Source organism: Trichogramma pretiosum, unplaced genomic scaffold (genome assembly GCF_000599845.2).
Source record: "Trichogramma pretiosum strain Unisexual culture from Peru unplaced genomic scaffold, Tpre_2.0 scaffold30, whole genome shotgun sequence".
Lineage (NCBI taxonomy): Eukaryota > Metazoa > Arthropoda > Insecta > Hymenoptera > Trichogrammatidae > Trichogramma > Trichogramma pretiosum.
The window spans coordinates 1,492,702-1,512,963 of record NW_019641675.1 but is presented as its reverse complement, the minus strand read 5'-3'; the positions used below and the strand labels follow the sequence as shown (position 1 = coordinate 1,512,963).

The 20,262-nt window shown below is 34.0% G+C and overlaps 3 protein-coding genes across 8 annotated transcripts; 2 read left to right on the top strand and 1 right to left on the bottom strand.

Annotated features, from left to right (window-relative positions):
- Positions 1–365: 365 nt before the first annotated feature.
- Positions 366–10,309, bottom strand: LOC106653204 (cholinephosphotransferase 1). Of its 6 annotated transcripts, XM_014372550.2 has the most exons (11): positions 9,425–10,309; positions 8,049–8,196; positions 7,841–7,963; positions 7,680–7,783; positions 7,122–7,256; positions 5,857–5,991; positions 4,319–4,450; positions 3,252–3,410; positions 3,044–3,169; positions 2,806–2,950; positions 366–661 (listed from the first exon to the last, which is right to left on the bottom strand). In XM_014372550.2, exons 1-11 carry the CDS (start codon positions 9,662–9,664, stop codon positions 501–503), a joined length of 1,608 nt encoding a protein of 535 aa, XP_014228036.1. In that variant the 5' UTR covers positions 9,665–10,309; the 3' UTR covers positions 366–500. The 6 variants fall into 6 exon arrangements, with proteins under 6 accessions (XP_014228036.1, XP_014228034.1, XP_014228033.1 ...); XM_014372548.2 differs by lacking the exons at positions 4,319–4,450; positions 7,122–7,256 and having other exon boundaries at positions 9,425–10,289; XM_014372547.2 differs by lacking the exons at positions 4,319–4,450; positions 5,857–5,991 and having other exon boundaries at positions 9,425–9,664.
- An 8,059-nt stretch (positions 10,310–18,368) lies between these two features.
- Positions 18,369–19,365, top strand: LOC106653116 (probable 28S ribosomal protein S23, mitochondrial). Its single transcript, XM_014372371.2, has 4 exons — positions 18,369–18,551; positions 18,622–18,783; positions 18,868–18,973; positions 19,048–19,365. The coding sequence occupies exons 1-4, from the start codon at positions 18,508–18,510 to the stop codon at positions 19,321–19,323; spliced, it is 588 nt and encodes a 195-aa protein (XP_014227857.1). The 5' UTR covers positions 18,369–18,507; the 3' UTR covers positions 19,324–19,365.
- Positions 19,366–19,543: 178 nt separating this feature from the next.
- Positions 19,544–20,252, top strand: LOC106653124 (protein C10). Its single transcript, XM_014372380.2, has 3 exons — positions 19,544–19,774; positions 19,860–20,036; positions 20,119–20,252. The coding sequence occupies exons 1-3, from the start codon at positions 19,747–19,749 to the stop codon at positions 20,250–20,252; spliced, it is 339 nt and encodes a 112-aa protein (XP_014227866.1). The 5' UTR covers positions 19,544–19,746.
- Positions 20,253–20,262: the final 10 nt, after the last annotated feature.

Genomic DNA, 20,262 nt, shown 5'->3' with positions numbered 1-20,262 from the left:
ATAGTAACGTATAAAATCTAGAAAATATTTTACTATTTTTTAACATTCACATTCGCAGTTCTCATACAAACACGATAAAAGATAGTAAATACTGAATCCTTAAAACACCCACCAATGAATATAATTATTTACAAGTTTTGTGATTACCAAACTTTGAATTTACTTCAAACATTAATTAATTTAATTTGACTTGAGAAATTTTCAACCAAGTAAATCTGAATGATTTCCTCGGGAAAATCTTGTTAAAAACTTATTGATAGTTTAATATTTACTTTTAGCTTTCAATAGAACTTGGGGCTAATGTTTCCAGGGTGAAACATAATGTTGTTGCCGTCTTAATTCATATACATCTATAACGGTTTAAATATAAATAAAAAATGCAGATCTCTTTTTCAACAAAAAAATTAATAACATCGAAGCTATATTTCTAGTGAAACGCCATCGTCGTCGGATTGGTGCATTTGAATGAGAACGAAATCTTGCCGAGGCTTGTCTGCGTATCAGAGATCGAATGAGCTGTCTAATCCATGACGGTACTGTTGCTGCTGTTGATGTTGATAATCATGATCCTGCGGCAATTGCAAAGTGTGCTGTCGTTGCTGCAGCTGCTGATTTTCATCGTTCGACGATAGCAGAGGCTCTCGATCCACTGACATTAGGTCTGCAAATAAATAGAACTTACTCGTGCACACAAGATAGCAAAGATTATAGGAGGTCTCGTCGTTATCGTGCTTGACAGATAATTTGAAGAGAGTATCTACGAAAAGATCAAATTAGAGAGAGTATCTACGAATTCTTTCATTTGTGCAACGATACAGAATAACTACTTTTATGTATAAGTTAAGAAATCAATATTATGGTTAGTCTTTGTGCATTACTTTTGTTGCAGTCAAATAAAATAGCAATACAAGTATTAATGTTGGCATTAGAAATTTTGATCAAAGTACAGAGTTAATAGTAGGAAATTACAAAAAAAAATTAAATACTTTAAATTTTAGTCAATCATGCATATTTTACGAGCTCCAAGGATTTCAATTTCAAACTAGTTTACTAACTCTTAAGTAAATCATGCTAAAGAATGCGTGGCTTATTACTTACGCGACAGAATTTTTTATTTTCGAAGCATTAATTACAATTTACAAGGATATAAGGATGTATTTTTGACAAGTTCATTGTTAATAATAAAAATTTTGCAATTTTCATTTATGGTATAAGATGCTTTATTGGAGCTCGTTACCACATCCGATTGTTCAATTCTTGTCTTGTAATATACAGCTTGTACACTCAATACAATATTTTATAAAATTTCACCTCAGTTCTAAATATAAATTCAGTTTACTAATAAAATTACAGAATCCCTTATCGTTTATTTTTTTCATTTTTTCATTTTGATCATGATTTCTTGGTCTACCTAGATTTGCAAGATCCTCCGTAAAAAGTGGAAGTTCTATTGTTAATATTAAAACGGCTTGAGTAACAGTCATAAAAATATAAGATTTATGTCTAATGTCCGGGTGTTTGATTTTTAATTGTCCCGTCTTAACCTCATGTCATCGTAAGAACCGTTTGTACAAGCTGTGAAACAAAATAGTGTGAAAACAAAGTTGCTTAAAGCCAAATGTGCTAAAAAATTCAATTTACTGATTTATCTGATAATTTGTATTAGTACAATCAAAACATTGATAGACATTTTTATGAGTTATTGGAATAAAATTGTTAGACCGTACAGCCATATTAACTAGGTGCCAGTAATGTTTGTTGATTACCGTTGTAATAAGTGAAAAATTCAATTATTCAACTTTTGTATAAGTATTTACAATTCGTTTTGTTTAAGAAAATATATTGATGCTTAGCTTGAAGAAAGCATCACTTCTCTTGTTAAAACGAAAAAGCAAAACTATAGCAATATTTACAAAATATTGAATTACGCATAAGTTATCTCTATCATGTAAACTAATGTACATAAAGTTCTCTTCAAGACTTAAAAGATGCATAATAAACAGCATTCATTGTACAGTTAGCCAATTAACTAACAAAGTAAGAGCAAATAACTTAATGTAGCACAAGATGATTCATTCGATCGTCAAAAAAATCTTATTGACAAAAATCTAAAGCTCAAACTTGTAAATTATAAAAAAAAAATTAAAAATAAAACGTATCAACGACTTTCTTTTAAAAATAAAATGATTCTAGGTCAGCGGAATATTCATTAGTTCTCTATAATATGAGTTCCGGTAACGAAATAATAACAATTGTCTTCTAAGCTACGTTGTAGCGCATAAGCGTCATGTGAAAAGAAACGCCAGTTTAAACTATTTTAATAAAATAAAAAGACAAGTTCAAAATGATTGATTTCTTCTTTCGAAACATTACCCTCACCAATGATACTCACTTATCTATAGCAAATAACAGTCTTATATAAGAGTAAGCAATTCCTCGATATTCTGGTGGAGTAGTGCGTTTTAAATCGTAAATTAAGTGAGAAAGAGACAGAGAGAGAGCTAATGAAAAATTGCCATTTGATCGATAAGTGAGCGAATGCGACCACAACAATGAATGTACCGATACTTCCTTTCTATGTATTTTTTTAAAGATTTTTATGATACTTATGTACAGTTATCACGATTAATTGACGCCTCTCGCCACCCATTACTTTCTCCGTTAAATTTTCCACCAAAATCCCAGCTTACTCAATTCTCGAGTGGCGAGTGGTGCATTCATTATTACAATCGTTTTATTTATTTTTTTTTATCTAGTGCTTTTTCGATAGCCTTCTACTTTGAGACCTGGTAGTAATAGAAGTACCATTTTTGTCCGACGATCCGGCATTGTTGCGCTGATGTTGGGCAGCCTCCATCAACGGTATCTTGAATAAGTGAATGTTGAGATGATCACAGATTTCCAGGCAAACTTTTGCACTGTACCAAAGCAAATCCACAGTAGCCCAGATCTGTTAAAAACAGAGACGAAGAGATATTTTAGGAAAATAGTAGAGCTGATTTTTTTCACGTAATAATATAAAAGTTGATAAAAAAAAACTTACGAAACACAGCCAAAGAACGATATACTCTTTGATGAAGAAGTTGAAGTACTGATTCAAAAACAGCATCGCCGGTCCTAACAATGCGCTATCTAAATACTGCATCTCGCTCTTGGACATGTGAGCGACCTGTGCAAAGAAAAAAAAAATTTTATGTCTCGAAATTCGTTAAAAAAAAAAACAATGAAATAAATTGCCCAAAGATACTTACGACAAGGCGATTCGTGACTTTGGCAGCGACCATTCCGAACGCGAGTATGTACAAAATTGGATGATTTTCGTAGACGTGCTCGTTACTCTTCCAGTAAATAATGAAGGCCGGCACGACGACGAAGCTGAAGGGTATGACGGGGGACAGTACCGACGTTCCCTGAAAAGAAGTTTGAAAATCATGGAGGTATCCGTATGACGTTCGACAAAAACCCACAAACAAATTTTATTGCAAATTCATTTTTTGACAGCAACACATTGGAGCAAAGGTATAATATCGAGCAAAGTCAATCGCAATGAATTTGCATTAAAAAAAAAATTATCATTATCATTCGATGGTTAATCACGTGAAGAGGAAAAGTAATTAAATTGCAGTTAGTAAATAATACCGCTTCTACAGGACGTCCAACACCACAGAATCTCGGAGAGCGATTAGTACAATAGCAAGCAAATATTGAACATTTTTGTTAGTACAAGATAGATGATTGGATGCCTTAGAGCAGGAAAAAAACAGAGTGCATATTGTTAAAAAGTGAAACACGAGATGGTATGAAAAATTGCATGTATACGAAGAAAGAGAAAAATGCAGAGAGGATCAATCGGGACATGCCTTCGCGAAATATGCAAAACAGTTTTTCGCGGCAAGTACACGCGTCGATGATGCTCTCGCGATATTTATATAGAGAAAAGCATTGCAATGTTGAAACGGCAGGTCAACTCATTGCAGGATCGGATATGATGGATATAGCGATATTAATCGACGAACAAACGTGAAAAGTCTTGCGTTGAGAGATTTTTCATGAGTATAATAATAGCAAAATACGGTGCTGATTAAGGTGATTTCAGGAAAATATATGAAAAATATTTTAGTCAATTACGGTGGGTATTGCATGATTCGAGCTTTTTTCGTTCATCATACAAAGCTTTTGGTGAGTTTATACGTGTGAGAGTTATCAAAAATGACAATAAAAAAAAATAGCTGATAAATCTAATGAGCTTGACAGATTGTTGTTTTTTTTCTCTTTCAATGATGGATACGTGTGACAGCAAGATGACACGATGACTTACTGCTACAGTGGAGCCATTCTTTCCGACACCACCGGCAAGAATAACGGACATACTGCTGAACGCAAGCAAAAGAGCGATGCCCACTGAACCCCACAACGGATATATCTTCACCTCTGTGCCAGTGTATGGCAACTACATTATGGACAAAGTGAAAGTTTCTTTTTGTTAGTTCGACTATATGATACGATGATTTATTCATTTTTATTTATTTTTCTTTTTCATAAATACGATTTAATTTTCTTATTATTTTTTGTTCTTTTGTTTAATCGTGTCAAATGAAAACTGAAAAAGTTTATTAGTATGACTCCGAATGTGTACAGTACATATAAAGTTTCACTTGGACGAGTTTGACAAAAAACACAATCAAGTTAATCATCATGTTGAAGTGCTTTTAGAAAATAATGAAACAACTGTATTATTTGACTAGTGAAAACTTCGTGAAAAACAGATAGCGAGGTGAGCGGTTTGATTGAAAACATTTTTCGAAGCTTTAATTACACAAGTTTCTCGTATGTACCGCGAAGCTATGCAATTTATAAGAATGCAATTTCGGGGATAACAATAATATATAAAAACGTATATCAATAATCAGTGATTTTGCTTCTTTGATACACTGAAATTGTGATAAAAGTGCGTGGTATTTTTAAGCTTTCATAGAGGGGGGAAAAATGTCAACACTCGCTAAAACATTATCAATCGTAGTACAGCAGTTATAATAAAAATTGTTTAAAAAACAATACATCGTGACAATCGTTCGATAGCCAAGACGTTTTCATAAACACACATTATAAGTCATAACTATTAAGTACCTACATAATATAAAATAACGAAATTGAGTTATGCAGTGAAACACTTTTCTGGCAAAACAATCAATAATAAAAAAAGAAACATGTAGACTTTTTGCTGCCTTTTTAGCTGCAGCATTTTTTCTTTAACTTGAAGATTTGGTCAAAATGTGTTCGACGGTGGCTCATATAGTTTCATTTATGGGCAATTTAGAAAAAAACATTAAAAGTTTAGCTTTTTTTCCCAGTTCCGATGACCAATGCCGTTAGTAAGTTTAATGCAGTTAATTCATCAACCACAAGAGTTAATATTGTAATATTACTGAAAACTAGATTAACACAGCACCAATTGAGTAAACCTAAACCTTAGAGCTACAAATTAACGACGAATTCGCAATTATGCCCTTATCGTAAATTTACGTGCTTACCGATGAGTTTTACAGTGCAGATTTGTGCCAATATGAAGCAAAGTGAAAGTAATAAATTGCCATTGATATTTATAGTAAAGAAAATAATAACTACTTGACTAAAGTAAATGATTGTTAAGTGAAAACCTCCATCATTTTTTTTTATTATGACTATGACTATTTACCAGTGACTATTTTTTTTTTACAAAATAACCGATACTCTGATTGTGCTCAGCCTTTTCAATGAATCGAAACAATTTTTCATTAATCCAATGCAACCTTGATAATTATAAAAATGATTATCTGCCACCTTTTAAAATCGATAGTGATTTTAATCGGCACTTACGGCAACTGTTGAACCATTTTTTCCAACCCCGCCTTCTTTAAAGACTTTAAAGAATTGATTGAACATATTTACATATCCAGAGGAAAACGATACAGCTATAATAGTATTCAGGGTGCTCAAACCAGGTAGATATATCTAAACAGCATGGATAAGTCTTTCGAGTTAGTCAATTGTTTGTCATAATGTCATTTGTGTCATCATGTTGATAAAAGAAGAAAATCGTAGAAATTATTGATAAACCATCTGCACTGTTGCGTACGAAGAATAAAAAACGAACGGAAAAATTAATGAATTCTATCCGAGCTGGTTTTTCAGTTTTACCTTTTTATTGAATAGGTTCTTTCTGTGACCATATTAAAAAAAAGGCCTGCACGAGGGGCTGCTGAATGCAATTAATTTCACTTTTTCTTGATAAAAAATTGATGACAAGGATTGAAAAGTATCAATTTCAATTCATTTTTTTTACAGTAAGACTAAAGACTAAAATTATTTTATGAATTGATTTAATTTTGAAGGTATTTTTAGGCGACCTTTTTGGATTAGTGTTATAATTCTAATTTTTCAGTAGATTTTTAATAATGCAATATTACATTTTATGCTTCTTGATTCATTAACCAGTTTTATTAACCGATATCATCAGATAAAAAAGAAAGGAAATGAAAGAAGCCACCCAAAAAACTTTAGATAGATAACAAAGCATGACAATTCACAAGACTACAATGTTCACTTTTGGAGAGTCACAGATTTAATTAATACTTTCAAATACCTATTAGAAAGAACTCCCCCAATCACCAAAAAAGTAGAAAAGTTTTCATAAAATTATGATAAAGTATAAAATAAAATGCAATAGAAAGCCTTTCAGTAGTTTTAACGGAATGCAATTATTCATGCAAGAATATATGAAACAAATCTAGTATCAAGAAAGCAAAGAGATCTATGATAATATTTATTTATGATAATTAATCATTTGTTGCAAGGCATTCATGTTATCATGATCAAGTTAATGTTAAAGATTAAATAGTTATTATCTAACTCAAATTTTTACAAAAATAAAAATTATCTATTTAGTAAATTAAAAAAGAATTGAAGAAAGAAATGGGTTTCATAGTAAAGATATTAAGAGCAATGTTGAAAAAAACTGTTAAAAATGCAACATGTCAATAAATAATATTTCAGCTCTGCTCCTCATGCCATGCCAGATCAAAATTACTTAGATCTTTTTTAAATGCTAAATTTTCAATCAAACATCGAGCTATTTAACTTACAGCCACAGTTGAACCATTCTTGCCCACACCTCCGGTTAAAATCACCGAAAGAATGGGGTATAAGTTTGTCAATGCACAGATTACTGTCATAACTCCTATCAAATATTTAAACTGAAAACCCTCTACAAATGGTATCTGTAAAAAATTATTTTGTTATCTTTTCAAACACAATACACTTTTTCAATTTCACAATAAAAATGTGTTTCACAACATATAAATATGTAAATTAATAGTGAAATTTGAATAAAATCATAACTTTTTGCAGTTACACACAGATGATCAATAATATTCACTAATAATGTTTAGGCAACTATAGCTAGTCAATTGAACTAAATCACACGAAAATTTATAGTGAATTCAAATGTGTTTGTGCAAGATGTAGATCTTAAAAAAGATGTTTAGAATCAACTTTATCTATGAATAATTAAAACTCATAGTTCTATTAAACCAGCTTGTATAAATAAATTCCTTAACAATTTAGTACCTAATATGAATTATAAGAATAAATCGACTACATTCAAAGGTAACAGGTTTTTGAAAAAATGAAAAGTATACAACCTCCATGGTCCAAATTTTAGGTCCAAAAATAGCTGATATCATGTGAATTCCCATTATCGTGAATTGAGCTTCTGTTACGTCAACTTTTCCAAACCTCAGCGAACCTGCAAAATCAAACATTTTAATAATTATCTCCAGAGAAGTAAAATAAATTTTTATACCTGATACATAGGTTTGCCAATGAGCACAGTAGAAAAGTGTCATAGCACAGAAACATTGGAAAAACATCCATGTTGGATAATATCCTAATTGCACTGCTATACATGCTGACAAGGCAACAAATACTGCAAAAAATGAATAAAGTATTAAAAATCAATAATAAAAATAAAAAAATTGTTCATAGATTGATGATTGTTATTTTGATCTTACCTGTAGAAATAGAATCACACCCATGGTCAAACAGTTCCCCAAGTGGTGTAGATGTATTAGTTCTTCTTGCCTGTTTACCATCAATAGCATCTAAACTTTGATATATAAAAAGTCCTAGCGCACATAAAAAACATGCCCATCTTGGTGGCTGAAAGAAATTAAGTAAAATTTAAAAATTATTTTTAAACCTTGAAACTTGATTTTAAAGTATACAAAGATAATCTGTATGTCCTTGAACTGTGATTAATACAATGTTAAAAAAAGCCTAATTAAAATTATTATCATCAAACTCTTTAAATAAAGAATAGAGCAGATTGAAACCTTTGAAGTCATTCAATGGTTATCAAGGTTTTACAACAAACAAACAGTAGATATAAACTGATGACTCAATAGTGCATGATAAAAACTAAAAACACTTATTTATGCTTGACAAATAGGTATTCATAGATTAATGGCATCATAGCATGTTTACGTCTAGTTTGTAGCTTAATTTATAATTTGAAAGAAAAAGATGAGGAAAATTGTCATTTTTTTTTATATAAATAGAAAATAAATCAATAAAAATTTATTCAAAGACTAAGAAAACAAAGAAAAGAAATGATTGGGGAAAAATGAATAATAATAATAGTACAGCATTATTATAGATAATTTTGGCCAATATATAGGGAATATATAAACGTGTAATGTTAATGAATCAAAAGATCATTGTTTATAACTATAGTCAACTGTAGCAGAGGGGTTCAAATTATTTTGTACTACAATAAATTTGCATGAAAATGCATGCATCATGGGAAAATTAAATTGACAATTGACATTGAAATCCAAACATAACTTGTTGATAATATCAGCATGATACAAATGAAAACATGTAGCAAAAATAAATAGATACACATAGAAATATTAGGATAAATTGCTGAGTTCAGCAAATAAAGTATAGCTTGTTACGCCAGTGCTTTCATAACACACAGGTATAGAACAAGCATACATGTATAGATACGTGTATATCAAAGCGCATTGTGAGTCGAGCGTACTTGGGGTATATATATCTAAGTACGATACACATTGGCGACAAAACTCGTGTGCTGCCTTCGAAGATAAAGAAAAAAAAAGGAAGGAAAAAACAAAAATCATGCTCGCTAGCTCTATATACCGCATCGTAGAAGTCACGAACGAACGTACGAACGAACGAGCGAACGAACGAACGATATGCATTCATAATGTGTCGTATAGAGCGAGGCGCTATCGAACTGACTCTGTTTTTTTTCTCTTCATTCCTTTTCGTATATATATATGCAGCATTGCAATTAAAATGTGCGAAATCTCTCGTGTGCTCCGTCTTTGTCTATTAAAATGATCACTCTTTCTGTCTCACTCACCTCGGTTTTGGCATCGGGCGCGTACCAGACGAGTATCAACGTAGTGGCTACGTTGACGAGCAGGCCGAGCACGGTGATGAGGTTGGGCGCGAGCCAGAGCGGCAGCTTTTGCGTCAGCCATTCCCACCAGGGCTGCAGCAGGCTGTCCAGGAAGCTCGCCGACGAGCAGCTGTACTTGTGCTCGCTCAGCCGCTTGAGCTGGCCGCTCGACAGGATTTTATCCTTGTTGAAGGGCTGCATGACGATGATGCTGTTGTCGAGTTGTCGTCGTCGTCAGCGTGCCAATAACGGTTCAGCTTTCGAGGTTGCCCTGCACCGAGTCCGTGTGCGCGCGTGCTATAGTATATATCTTGGCGATATATAATTTCTCTCTTTTCTCTTCTTGTCACAAACACACACACGCGCGGGTATCATACACATACACGCGCGCTCACGCACCGAGTTCGGGAAACAACACGGGGGCACGTAAACACCGCAGAGAGCGAGCGAGCACTCTACAGTCTATATATGTACAATATCTTCAATTCCTCCTGCAGTGGTGGACACGGGCCACGAACTAGGTGCTGTACACGACTCCTATTTGCGCTCCGCTGCACGTTTGGGGATGGAACGCCACAACGACACACGCACAAGTTGTATGTGGATGAATTCGGCGCTGGCAGCGTGATACTTGCAAATTTTTTAGCAGACCACGCGGCACATCGCGCGATTTTTGTCGGTGTCTTCTAGTTCACTGAGCGATGATCGTCGCTGGCTGTGCGTTACGTTACCCTCTCTACTCGACTTACTCGTCGCGCGCGCCCGAGAGCACACCGTCGTCGTCGTCGTCGCACGATTTCGCTCGCGCTCTGTCTCTCTTTCTTCGCGGTAATAATGTATCTCGATGTATATAGGTATACACGAGATACCTCGATGTGACTCTATCTCTATGCTATATATCCGCGTGTCTATATATAGGATGCTTTGCGTCGTCGTGGCGCTCTTTACACGCTATAATGTACGTCACACTATCTCTCTTTCTCCGTCGATCTCGCCCTATGCGCTTGTTATACACACGGATATTGCACATAAGCAGACATCATCGAGTACGCATATATATACACTTGCGCGATGCTAAACGTTATACCTACGTTTACTTATAACGTTGGCCGCGTGATATAATAACCATTAGACGGAGCAGGCCAATCTTAACGTATGCAGTGGTATTAACCAACAGCAGCTCCTTCCCCTCCCCTGTCTAGGACTCCTTTTTCAGACTCCTTTTTCAGCGCGGCATCGGCCGACTTCGAGTTTCGTCATATTCAATTTTCGCGCAATAATGCTCGTTGCCTTATATACCACGTCCAACACGATGATCGTACCTACCTATACGGCTCGTTATTTATTCATCGATACGTTATATATCGGACGTAAACGTTCGATATCGGCCACATAGGCACGACACAACCGATGCATGCAAAAATCATCGACTCTCGACAAAGGTTTTTTAAATCGTAATAATAACACGCACGCTCCCGAGTTGAATTCTTCCGCATTTGATGCAGTTGCTGCAGTTGTGTCGCTCGTATGCGCGCGCGCGCGTGTGGCTAATACAGCTTCTTCCATTGGCTGCAATAATTTACAAAATCTCATCACGCCGAGCTGCTGCTGCTGCTGCACTCATGCTCGCGAAAGTGTCGCGATTATATTTTTCATCGGCTGCGCGACGATGATGTAATTACGCGAGCGCGTTCACCGAAGACAGCGGTCAGTTAGTCGAGATAGTGATTTACGTATACGGTCTGATTACACGTAAAAAGGACGGTTCTCCGCGCGTATTCGGAGTCTCTCGAATAACTCTTGTCGACATTAGATAAAATTAGTCGAAACTTCGGTATAGCGATGTCAAGAAGTAAATTTCGCTAATTTACCGGCATTAGCTAAATGTTTGCTCACTCTTATTTAAATTCGGGCCGAATGATCGAAACTATGTCGCCCGATGTACACGAGTATCAATATTTGAACGAACTCAATAATTAATTCAATTGGAAATTGAACTCTTCGTTCCCCTCGTAGTTCCTTTGAATTTGTCTCGCGAAAAATTATACTGTAAACGGACCAACATCACAGAGCATTAGATCGTACGGAAATGCTGCCTCTACAAGAGTTTTGAGCCATAAAAAAATCCTCTAGAGAAAGTTGTATGGTGTGCAACCGTGCAAACTTTTAACGAGAAAGCGCGCGATCGAACCGAAACGTTCCAACGACGCGGCCGAGCGTTTCTCGCTCCCAAAATCGAGGCAGTTATGCCGCAACGCTCACGCGGACCCGACTTTCCACCTTATCTGCGGGAATACACTTATTTTCGAAATTTATCTTAATGAGCTTGCAAAACTTGGAACGATGTTTCGTGTAAATTAACCCATCGAGTTATCTGATACGGTTGTTGATATTTCGGCGATGCGCTTGTGCACACACTCCCATCTTCGGATGATGGATCTTCCGATATCGGATTTTTATATCTAGTAACCCATCTCTTTCTTCGACTGTACAATTTTTACAAATGGATTGATGCTTCATGCACAAGTTACCAGGATGAATTTCATCTGGATTTCCTTATGGAAATATGAGCTTAAGATGCAGCTATTCATTTTAAACGGAGCTATAAAATTTTTCCAAATTATAGCACCACTTAACTTATGAATTACACTCATAATTATCAACGAGCCTTGTGGGATACTTTGTAGTTCAAATAGTGGTTACTCATATTCATCAAAATGTTAAATGGAAATATATTTAAAAGGATATATCTTAAGTGGCCTAGTTATTTTTTGTTGTTCATTTATTTACATTTTTGAGAAATCGCACCGTTATCAATAATCGATCGACGATTATATCGATCGTAATTTTACGGTTTTTGCAAAAAAATGAATCATTAAAACAATTTACATTATGATTCACACAATTTTTAATGCTATTTTTTTATCTACAACAACCAAGGAAATTTAATCCTTCTTCCTTATCGATGATAATTTTTTAACGTTTTAGTTCGTTTCAGTTTTAGAAAACAGTTGTATTTTTCTCGTCGAAGAGCCAACACTGCCTCTTGAAATTAAGCAAAATGGTGCACTTTGGGTTGAAAGTTTTATTCGCAGTTTCGATTCTTTACATCGTTCATCCTGGTAACTCATTTTCACACTTATTCGCTTTTTATTTATTTGCAAGTTCTGTTTCTTATATTTTTGAAGTTTACTACTTATTTAAAAAAAATTTTATAATCATAAAATATATTTACTTCAAGAAGTTAAATTTCACTCTACTGTGCTACCGATTCTCAAACAATTTTAACATATCTATAACATACATGTTTTTAATCAATTTTATCATATTATTCAGCTGAATCTATAACATGTTTCCAATGCAAGGAGGATGATGATTTAAGATGTGCGACGAACGTTACTACACAGGCAAATTTCTTAAATCAATGTGGTGCTATAGGATCGCTAGCAGCCCTCATTACAAGTAAACTTGATACGAAACACGATTATAAAAAAAATATATAATTTTTTTTAAAATAACAATTGAATATAATTTATAGAGCCTGCGGAAGTCGATAGCAAAAATTCCAAGTGTCTAAAAGCAGTCTTAAGTGAGTAGAATTTTATCCTTAATATTGTCACGACAGTTAGTGATATTTAACCAATTGTTATTTATGAATACAGGACTTCGAGGCGGTGGAAAAACTGTTTGGCGTACGTGTGTTCACGATTCGGCCACCTGTGAGAGTATAATGAGCGATTTTCCCCCGGAAAAGATGCAATTGCAAGAGTGCGCCTTTTGCAAGGACAGAGACCTGTGCAATTCGGGAACATCGATCACCGTGGCTCTCTCTGTTTTGGGAATATCCTCTTTGATACATTATTTACTCAAGTAAAATGTGTATAAGATACCTATAATGTAAGAACTAAAAAAAGTTTTCGCAAATATGAAGATGAACATTATGAAATTTTAGATACGTAATAGTCTTTAATCACTAGAGGTGTTCGAGTTGTCGGATTTTCGGGTACCCGAGTGTTTTTTAGTACACGAATGTCTTCGAGTATTCAAACTTTTTTCAACAAAGATCAATGAAAAAAAGCGTTCTAACCAATGTTTATTGCATATCGTTATGAAAGCAACAGTATACAATATGATATTTTATGTACATTGTACTGTACTCTAATGTAAAAAATTCGATATCCTCTGTATGACTTTTAGCAAGATTTGTATTAAGTTTCAATAAACTAAGTGCAAATACTCATTGCTGGGTTAATGCACCATAGTAAAAAAAAGTACTGTACTGCATGTGCAAATGTGTATTTCATTTTTACCTCCTTATGGAGCCCGAAAAAGTTTTATTTCGATCTTTTTAATTTTTCAAAAGATATAGCAATCGTGTAACGATAAGTAACCCGTCAAAAATACAAGGAATATAAAATAATCGTACACAGGAGATGTGAATCGTGTAAAGAGTGTAGCAGTACAAGTGACAATGAACCGATAATGGAGGACTTGCTTCGAGCGTAGTTACAAATATACTGATTCGCGGTTCGTCTTGCAGAAGTTGATGGCATTCAATATGCCGGCTCCTGACGCCGGTAAAAAAATTTGAATACTTTCAATTCATTGAGAAAATAAATATATTAAAAGAACATCAAAATTGTTCCGAAACCATTTAAACATGGGATTTTAAAGTTGTTAAAAATTGTATAAAAACTGATGACATGTTTATAATACCCAAAAGAACTTGAATTAATCAAAACTCTATACACACTCCGTTAGACGTGTGTTTTCTCTACACCGATACTGAAGCCGTTTTTTTACTTAAAAAATCTCAAAAAAATTCATGAAGAAAAATTTCAACAATGCAAAAACCTTCTGGGTTTAAGAAAAAATTTATTTTAAGGTTCTAAACAATGCTTTTTTTCTTAATCCGTAATCCTAAATCTTTTGTTAAAACTTAAAATGTGAGCTTATAAAAAAAGTGTATTAATTAATTAAGAAAAAATTGAATTGAAATAATCATATAATTGTATAATTTTTGTTTGATATTTATGCTTTTGTTGAGTGAATTGTTAACTTTGGTCTGGATTTAGGGCCATGATTAATAAATGTACAATTTAAAATCTTTTACTTCAAATTATCGTGCGTTTATCAAAAAAAATATTGTAACTCATTTTACAACGTTTATTTATTGCAATAACATGGATTTTCAACATTTAATATGTACTAGAAAATTTTCAATTTGTTTGTACTGTGTTCTACCGAAAATATGCCGTACGCCAAAAATGAGCCGTGGTCGAATTCTCGAGTCTCAAAAGGCATTAGGGTATATTCATAAGATAAGACGTATGCGTTTTTTTTACAAATAATCATAATAAGACCTGGCACATATTGGGAAGAACACGGTATGTCGCCACTTTGAAGTTTGTCCTGAAGCCGCCAAACAAATACACCACAAATCGTCGTTCTTCAGCTTTTCGATGATTATTTCACAGCAAAGTATCGGCAATCGGTAGCGTGTGAGTTCCAAGAAAGAATCTAGTGCCCATCTCCGGAAAAATCTTTTCGACATTTTTTCGCTCAGATGTTTAGTACAAGCCTTACGATACTTTTTGGGGACAGTACGAAAGTTGTACGAGAGTCTGAAATAGTCCTTATACGTGAGTTGTTTCGCCGCCTCTTCGGGTTTTAAGCGAATCAGATCGTAGAGCGATAGGCTTGTTGGCTTCATCATCAATTCTTTTGCTCTACTTTCGAATTCCTCGTCATCGAACCAAAATTTTTCAACATCAGCTGACTTCTCGTACCCTCGATAAAAAGAAAACAATTTCATTATCTTCAAAGCGTCTTTTCTTTTCAATTCGTATCCTCTTTTCTCAAAACTATCGACGATCGCCATCAGAGCAGAAGTTTGTCTCAATTTAAAATTAATATGTTCAGAGTTCATTGTGAATATAAACGTAGGCTTGATAAATTTTAAGCTACTCGCAGAGGGAAAGACGAAGCCAGATAGATCAGCACCAAGATCCAAAAGTATATCGACCGCACGCGGCCAGAAATTCTTCACAGCCCATTGCAGCGGTGTTTCGCCTGACCTCGGAAATGGCCGATCGACTTCGCCATTGAACATAAAGATGATCCTTGTCATTTCAACGTATCCCTGTCGAAGACAAAGATGCAGAGGTGTCTCATCGCAAGAGTCGTACAAATACGGATTGGCACCATTACTCATCAACAATTCGAACACCTTATTGTTTCTGTCGTGGCGCGAAGCCAAATGTAATGGTGTATTACATCCATGATTTTCACGGACATTGACTCGGACTGGCTGATTGATTTCGTGGCAGATCTTGAAGAATAGCTCTACCAAGTCCTCGTCGCGTTTTTTGCAGCAAATAATATGCAGAGGAGTCATTGCATCATACTTAGTGGCAAGATTCGGGTCTGCACCGTTTCTCAATAGTAATTCGATTATTTTCTTGTTTTTTCCGTACGCAGCCCAATGTAGCGGTGTCTTACCCCGCTCGTCCAGGTCATTGATTTGCACTAACTGATGTTTTTTGCCCCTCGTGTCGAATAACGTCTCCACCGAGTTTTCATGATTGCCTCTCTTATTTTTCGGCAACGATTTGATACATTGTGTGTCGACCGCCCTAAAGTATTGAGGCGAATTACCTATGACGTCTACGGGGCACTTGGGGTTCTGTCCGAGCTCAAAAAATTTCTCGACGATATCGTCAAAGCCATACCTGCAAGCCACATGAAGATGTGTCAAGCCGGACTTGTCGGTGTAATTTACATCAAATCTATTGTAAATCTTAAAAAGCTCGCGGGCCACGTCACGTCCTCGAGAGTCTAATGACATTTTCGCACGATGTAGGGCTGTAGTGCGACATAGCAGTGGTTTGCCGTTTTCATCCACATCTGGCTCGTCTTTGTAACCGCTGCGAGCTACAAACTCAATGAATCGTTGTCCTCGAGCATCATGCGGGTTTTCATACATACATCTTATAGTTTCAGTGAGAAAAAACTCAATTTCTTTCTTGGAAAAAATGTCCCGCAGATTCGGAAGTTGTCCCCTCCAAATGTTGATAAAGAAATGAAGTAGATTAAGATGATGATCTTTATAGAACCAATCGAGCCAACCGGTCTTCATTTGTAAGCTTTTCAAATTTTTTATCTGTCTTTGTAGTAATTTATCCACATTTTCGTCGCCTGAGCCACTTTGATTGGAATAGAAACTTTTAGTGGATTCGTCGTCGGAAGACATCTGTATCGTTTTGCAGAATCATATACAATCACAGTCACTCACTTATAACTTAAAATATTTTTTATTTTTTACAAAAAAATCATTTGCCTCGGTAGATTCGATGCACCTCTTTTTACGCCGCGGCGTCGTAACTTGTACTAACTACTAACCAATACATACATACATGGGGGGACACGTAAACTACGATCTCCCATGTTTTCTCCAAAATAAAACGTTGTTTATCTTTTCCCCCGGAAAAATACCCGGACAGCTTATTTATGGAACATGGGTTATATGGCAGAATATTAAAGGACATTTTTTAAAGTATCGCAATAAATGTTTATTTACTTATTTAAAAAAGTGAATGTTAAAAATGATAAAAAAATTGATTAATTAACACAGTACAAATATCATTGAATATCATCTCATTATTCTGACGAATAGGCACTAATGACAATAATTAGTACCAACGATTTATTTTTGGAATACTTATTATTTTTTGAGATTCTCCACCTCGTCTTACTTTAGGGATAACATGGAATAATACAGAAAGTACAGAACAAGTAGACGAAGCAATATGATATACGTCACAAGTGTCCTGGTACAGCGAGTCATTTATGTGCACGCGCAATACGTTACAAACTCATATAAATGAAATAGCTAGAAAAAATCTGTTTTACAACTAATCTTTACGTGTGTCACTCGACGGTACATGCTATATACGTATAAAATAACATCTGTTGCCGACAGATTGAGATTTTCTCAACGAAAAGACAAAATTATCCACAGGAATTCTTCACATTGATCACGACTTGGTTCATTATTTAATAGGCACGCTATTATATTTTCAGTTGGTAGAAAAAAAAATTATCGCAAAAACGGAAAAACTTACTATCTTCTATTTTATGTTAAATATTAACAACTAACGCGTAATATCACTTCTGTGAGTTTGATGCTGCAGAATCCTTTGTTTTTTCATGGAATATTTATTTTTTATCGGTTATTATTAAATACGTCGATATTCTTGGTCTTTGAAAGTGATGATTCATCATAGAGAAGATAATCACGGAGTGGACTAATCGTACTTCTATCGAATTTAACGACGAAAATTATTCAAGTTTATAATTTAAGTTCGCTCACGATTTTTTGTATGAATAAAATAATTTTGTCGATCTTAGTAAGCCAATTGTATATGTTTTTTCTAACAATAAAATCGTTCAAAAAAACATATAAAATTAGCTCACTAAGATCGACAAAATTATTTTATTCAAACGAAAATTATTGTTTGTAAGAACAAATAGTTTTATATCATGACAGTAAAAAAAGTGTTGGCTCGAGAATTCGTCGAAATAATTCGCGTATTCGTATTTTCTCCATTCGACTGGAATTCCAATATTCGAGTGATCGAAAACCTTATTCACTGCAGCAACGAAAATGTTCAACCATATAAAATAAGAACAAAAAGTTGATTTTTAAAAGGTTTTATTTTCTTTTTGATCTCAATGTGGACCTATTTTAAAATTATTAACAATTTTTTAAAATGTATCAAATTGTTTTTAATTTATATTCATGAAAAAAAACAAATAATTCTTTACTTCTTGAGCAATAACTACTTTTTAATAAATAAAAAATATTTTATATAATAAAACCAATTAAATCCTAATCATCGTCTGGTCCCGCCGTGTCGGGTTGACTTTGTATTCTAAAAAGCTGTGACATAACCTCCGAGTGGATAGCAGAAGTCGTGCAGTATAAAAACATTCAGTGAACACGTTATTTACAAAATAACTAAGTTTTATTGAATTTATTCAAAATGGCCCAAAGTAGATTAGAAAAAATTGGAACAATCTATTCCAGGTGCGTTCATAAAATTATCTCTGATATTATTTGATGACAAATTAATTATGACATTTTAAAACTTTTGTAGAGTCACTGCTTTATTAAAGACTGGAGCTATGAAAGAAGAAAATAAACCTCTTTGGTATGAAATATATAAAGCATTTCCACCAAAATATGAGCCACGGTTTGATAGACCTGCACCAGACACTCCTGTAAGAAAAATATTTTATCCTGAAGATGTAGTCAGAGCGTAAGTGTCTTGCCAGTAATCAAAAATTGTATAAATTATGAAACCCAACTGTATTTTTAATTCATTATCAAAATTATGTTTTAGGCGATTCCATAGAGAACACAGAGCATTAGCAGCAGTCAATATGATTGATCCTAACGTTCCATCCAGAATGGAACAGTTTTTGAATATTTACAATCAGCTGAAAGAGGTCATTATATATACACAAACAATGCTTTTGATTATATTATTTATGTTTTCTATAATTCAATCTATACATTTCAGAAAAGAGTTGATGAAAATGAATTATTTGAAAAAGCTTTTGAAGAATTTTCAACCAAACTTAAACTTGATAGGGCTATGGCTACAGAACAGAGAAACAGGATTAGACAAGAAAGAAGTCAAAAGAAATCTGTTAATATGGTAGAAGTAATGAAAGTCAAGGAGGAAGAAAAGGACCAAACTGCATCAGAAGACACTTCTAATATTAATTTCAAACCAATTAGATTAAGTTTAGACAAAATTATAAAAGACGAAAGTAGTGTCGAAGAGAAGAAATAGAATAATACCCATGTAAATATAAGGTATCCTAAATTTGTACAAATTCGTATTTATTGTTATAATAAATGTTATTTGCTTTAATTTGATATTTTTCATTTGAAAATATTACAATTATATAACTAAAAAAACCGAACTATTTAATGGAATAAAACTAGAATATATTTGTGGATTTTTCTTCATCGGTAAAACGCCGGTAGTTTACAAACTTACCGAAGTCAGGTTGAGTTGACGTATCTATTTGAGGTTATAAATAGAAGATTTTGTCAGTATCTGTCAATCGAAAGCACCTTACAAACGTCTCGAAAGTTTGTGAATAAAAATTTAATTTTCAATTGAACTATTAGTAACTTCATAAGAATTATTTATAAACACTCCCAAAATATTAAAACACACTTCACGTTTGTTCACTACGTTATTCTGAAGATGACAATTACGACGGAAGCCGCAAAAGGTATTAATTTTATTTAACAAGCCAAACTCAATTTTTAAAAAAATAATGATGGTCTCATAATTATCATGCAAATTTTTTCTGACAGCTGCCCTCGTCGATGTTTTGACAGCTTTAGAAGAACCAGAAAATGTACAAAAAATTAGCAGTGCCAAAGACAGTGCTGGTAATGAAATGTTAAAAACAATGCAAATTGTATTTCCAACTGTAATGCAAATTCAGATGGAAGTAATAAAAAAGTATGGTTTCACTGATGGAAGAGATGGTAAAATTTATATTCATAATCAAATGTGGCTTATTTCATAAATGATAAAATAAAAATATTTTAATTTAAATATTTCATTTAGGTGCAGTGCAATTTGCACAGTTAATAAGAGCATTAGAAAAAGAAGATGAGGAAGTAGCGAGACTGCATGCTCAAATACAGTCATATTATCTTCCTACCATGTCGTATAATTCATCAGATGATACTTCTTTATAAGACTACTTTT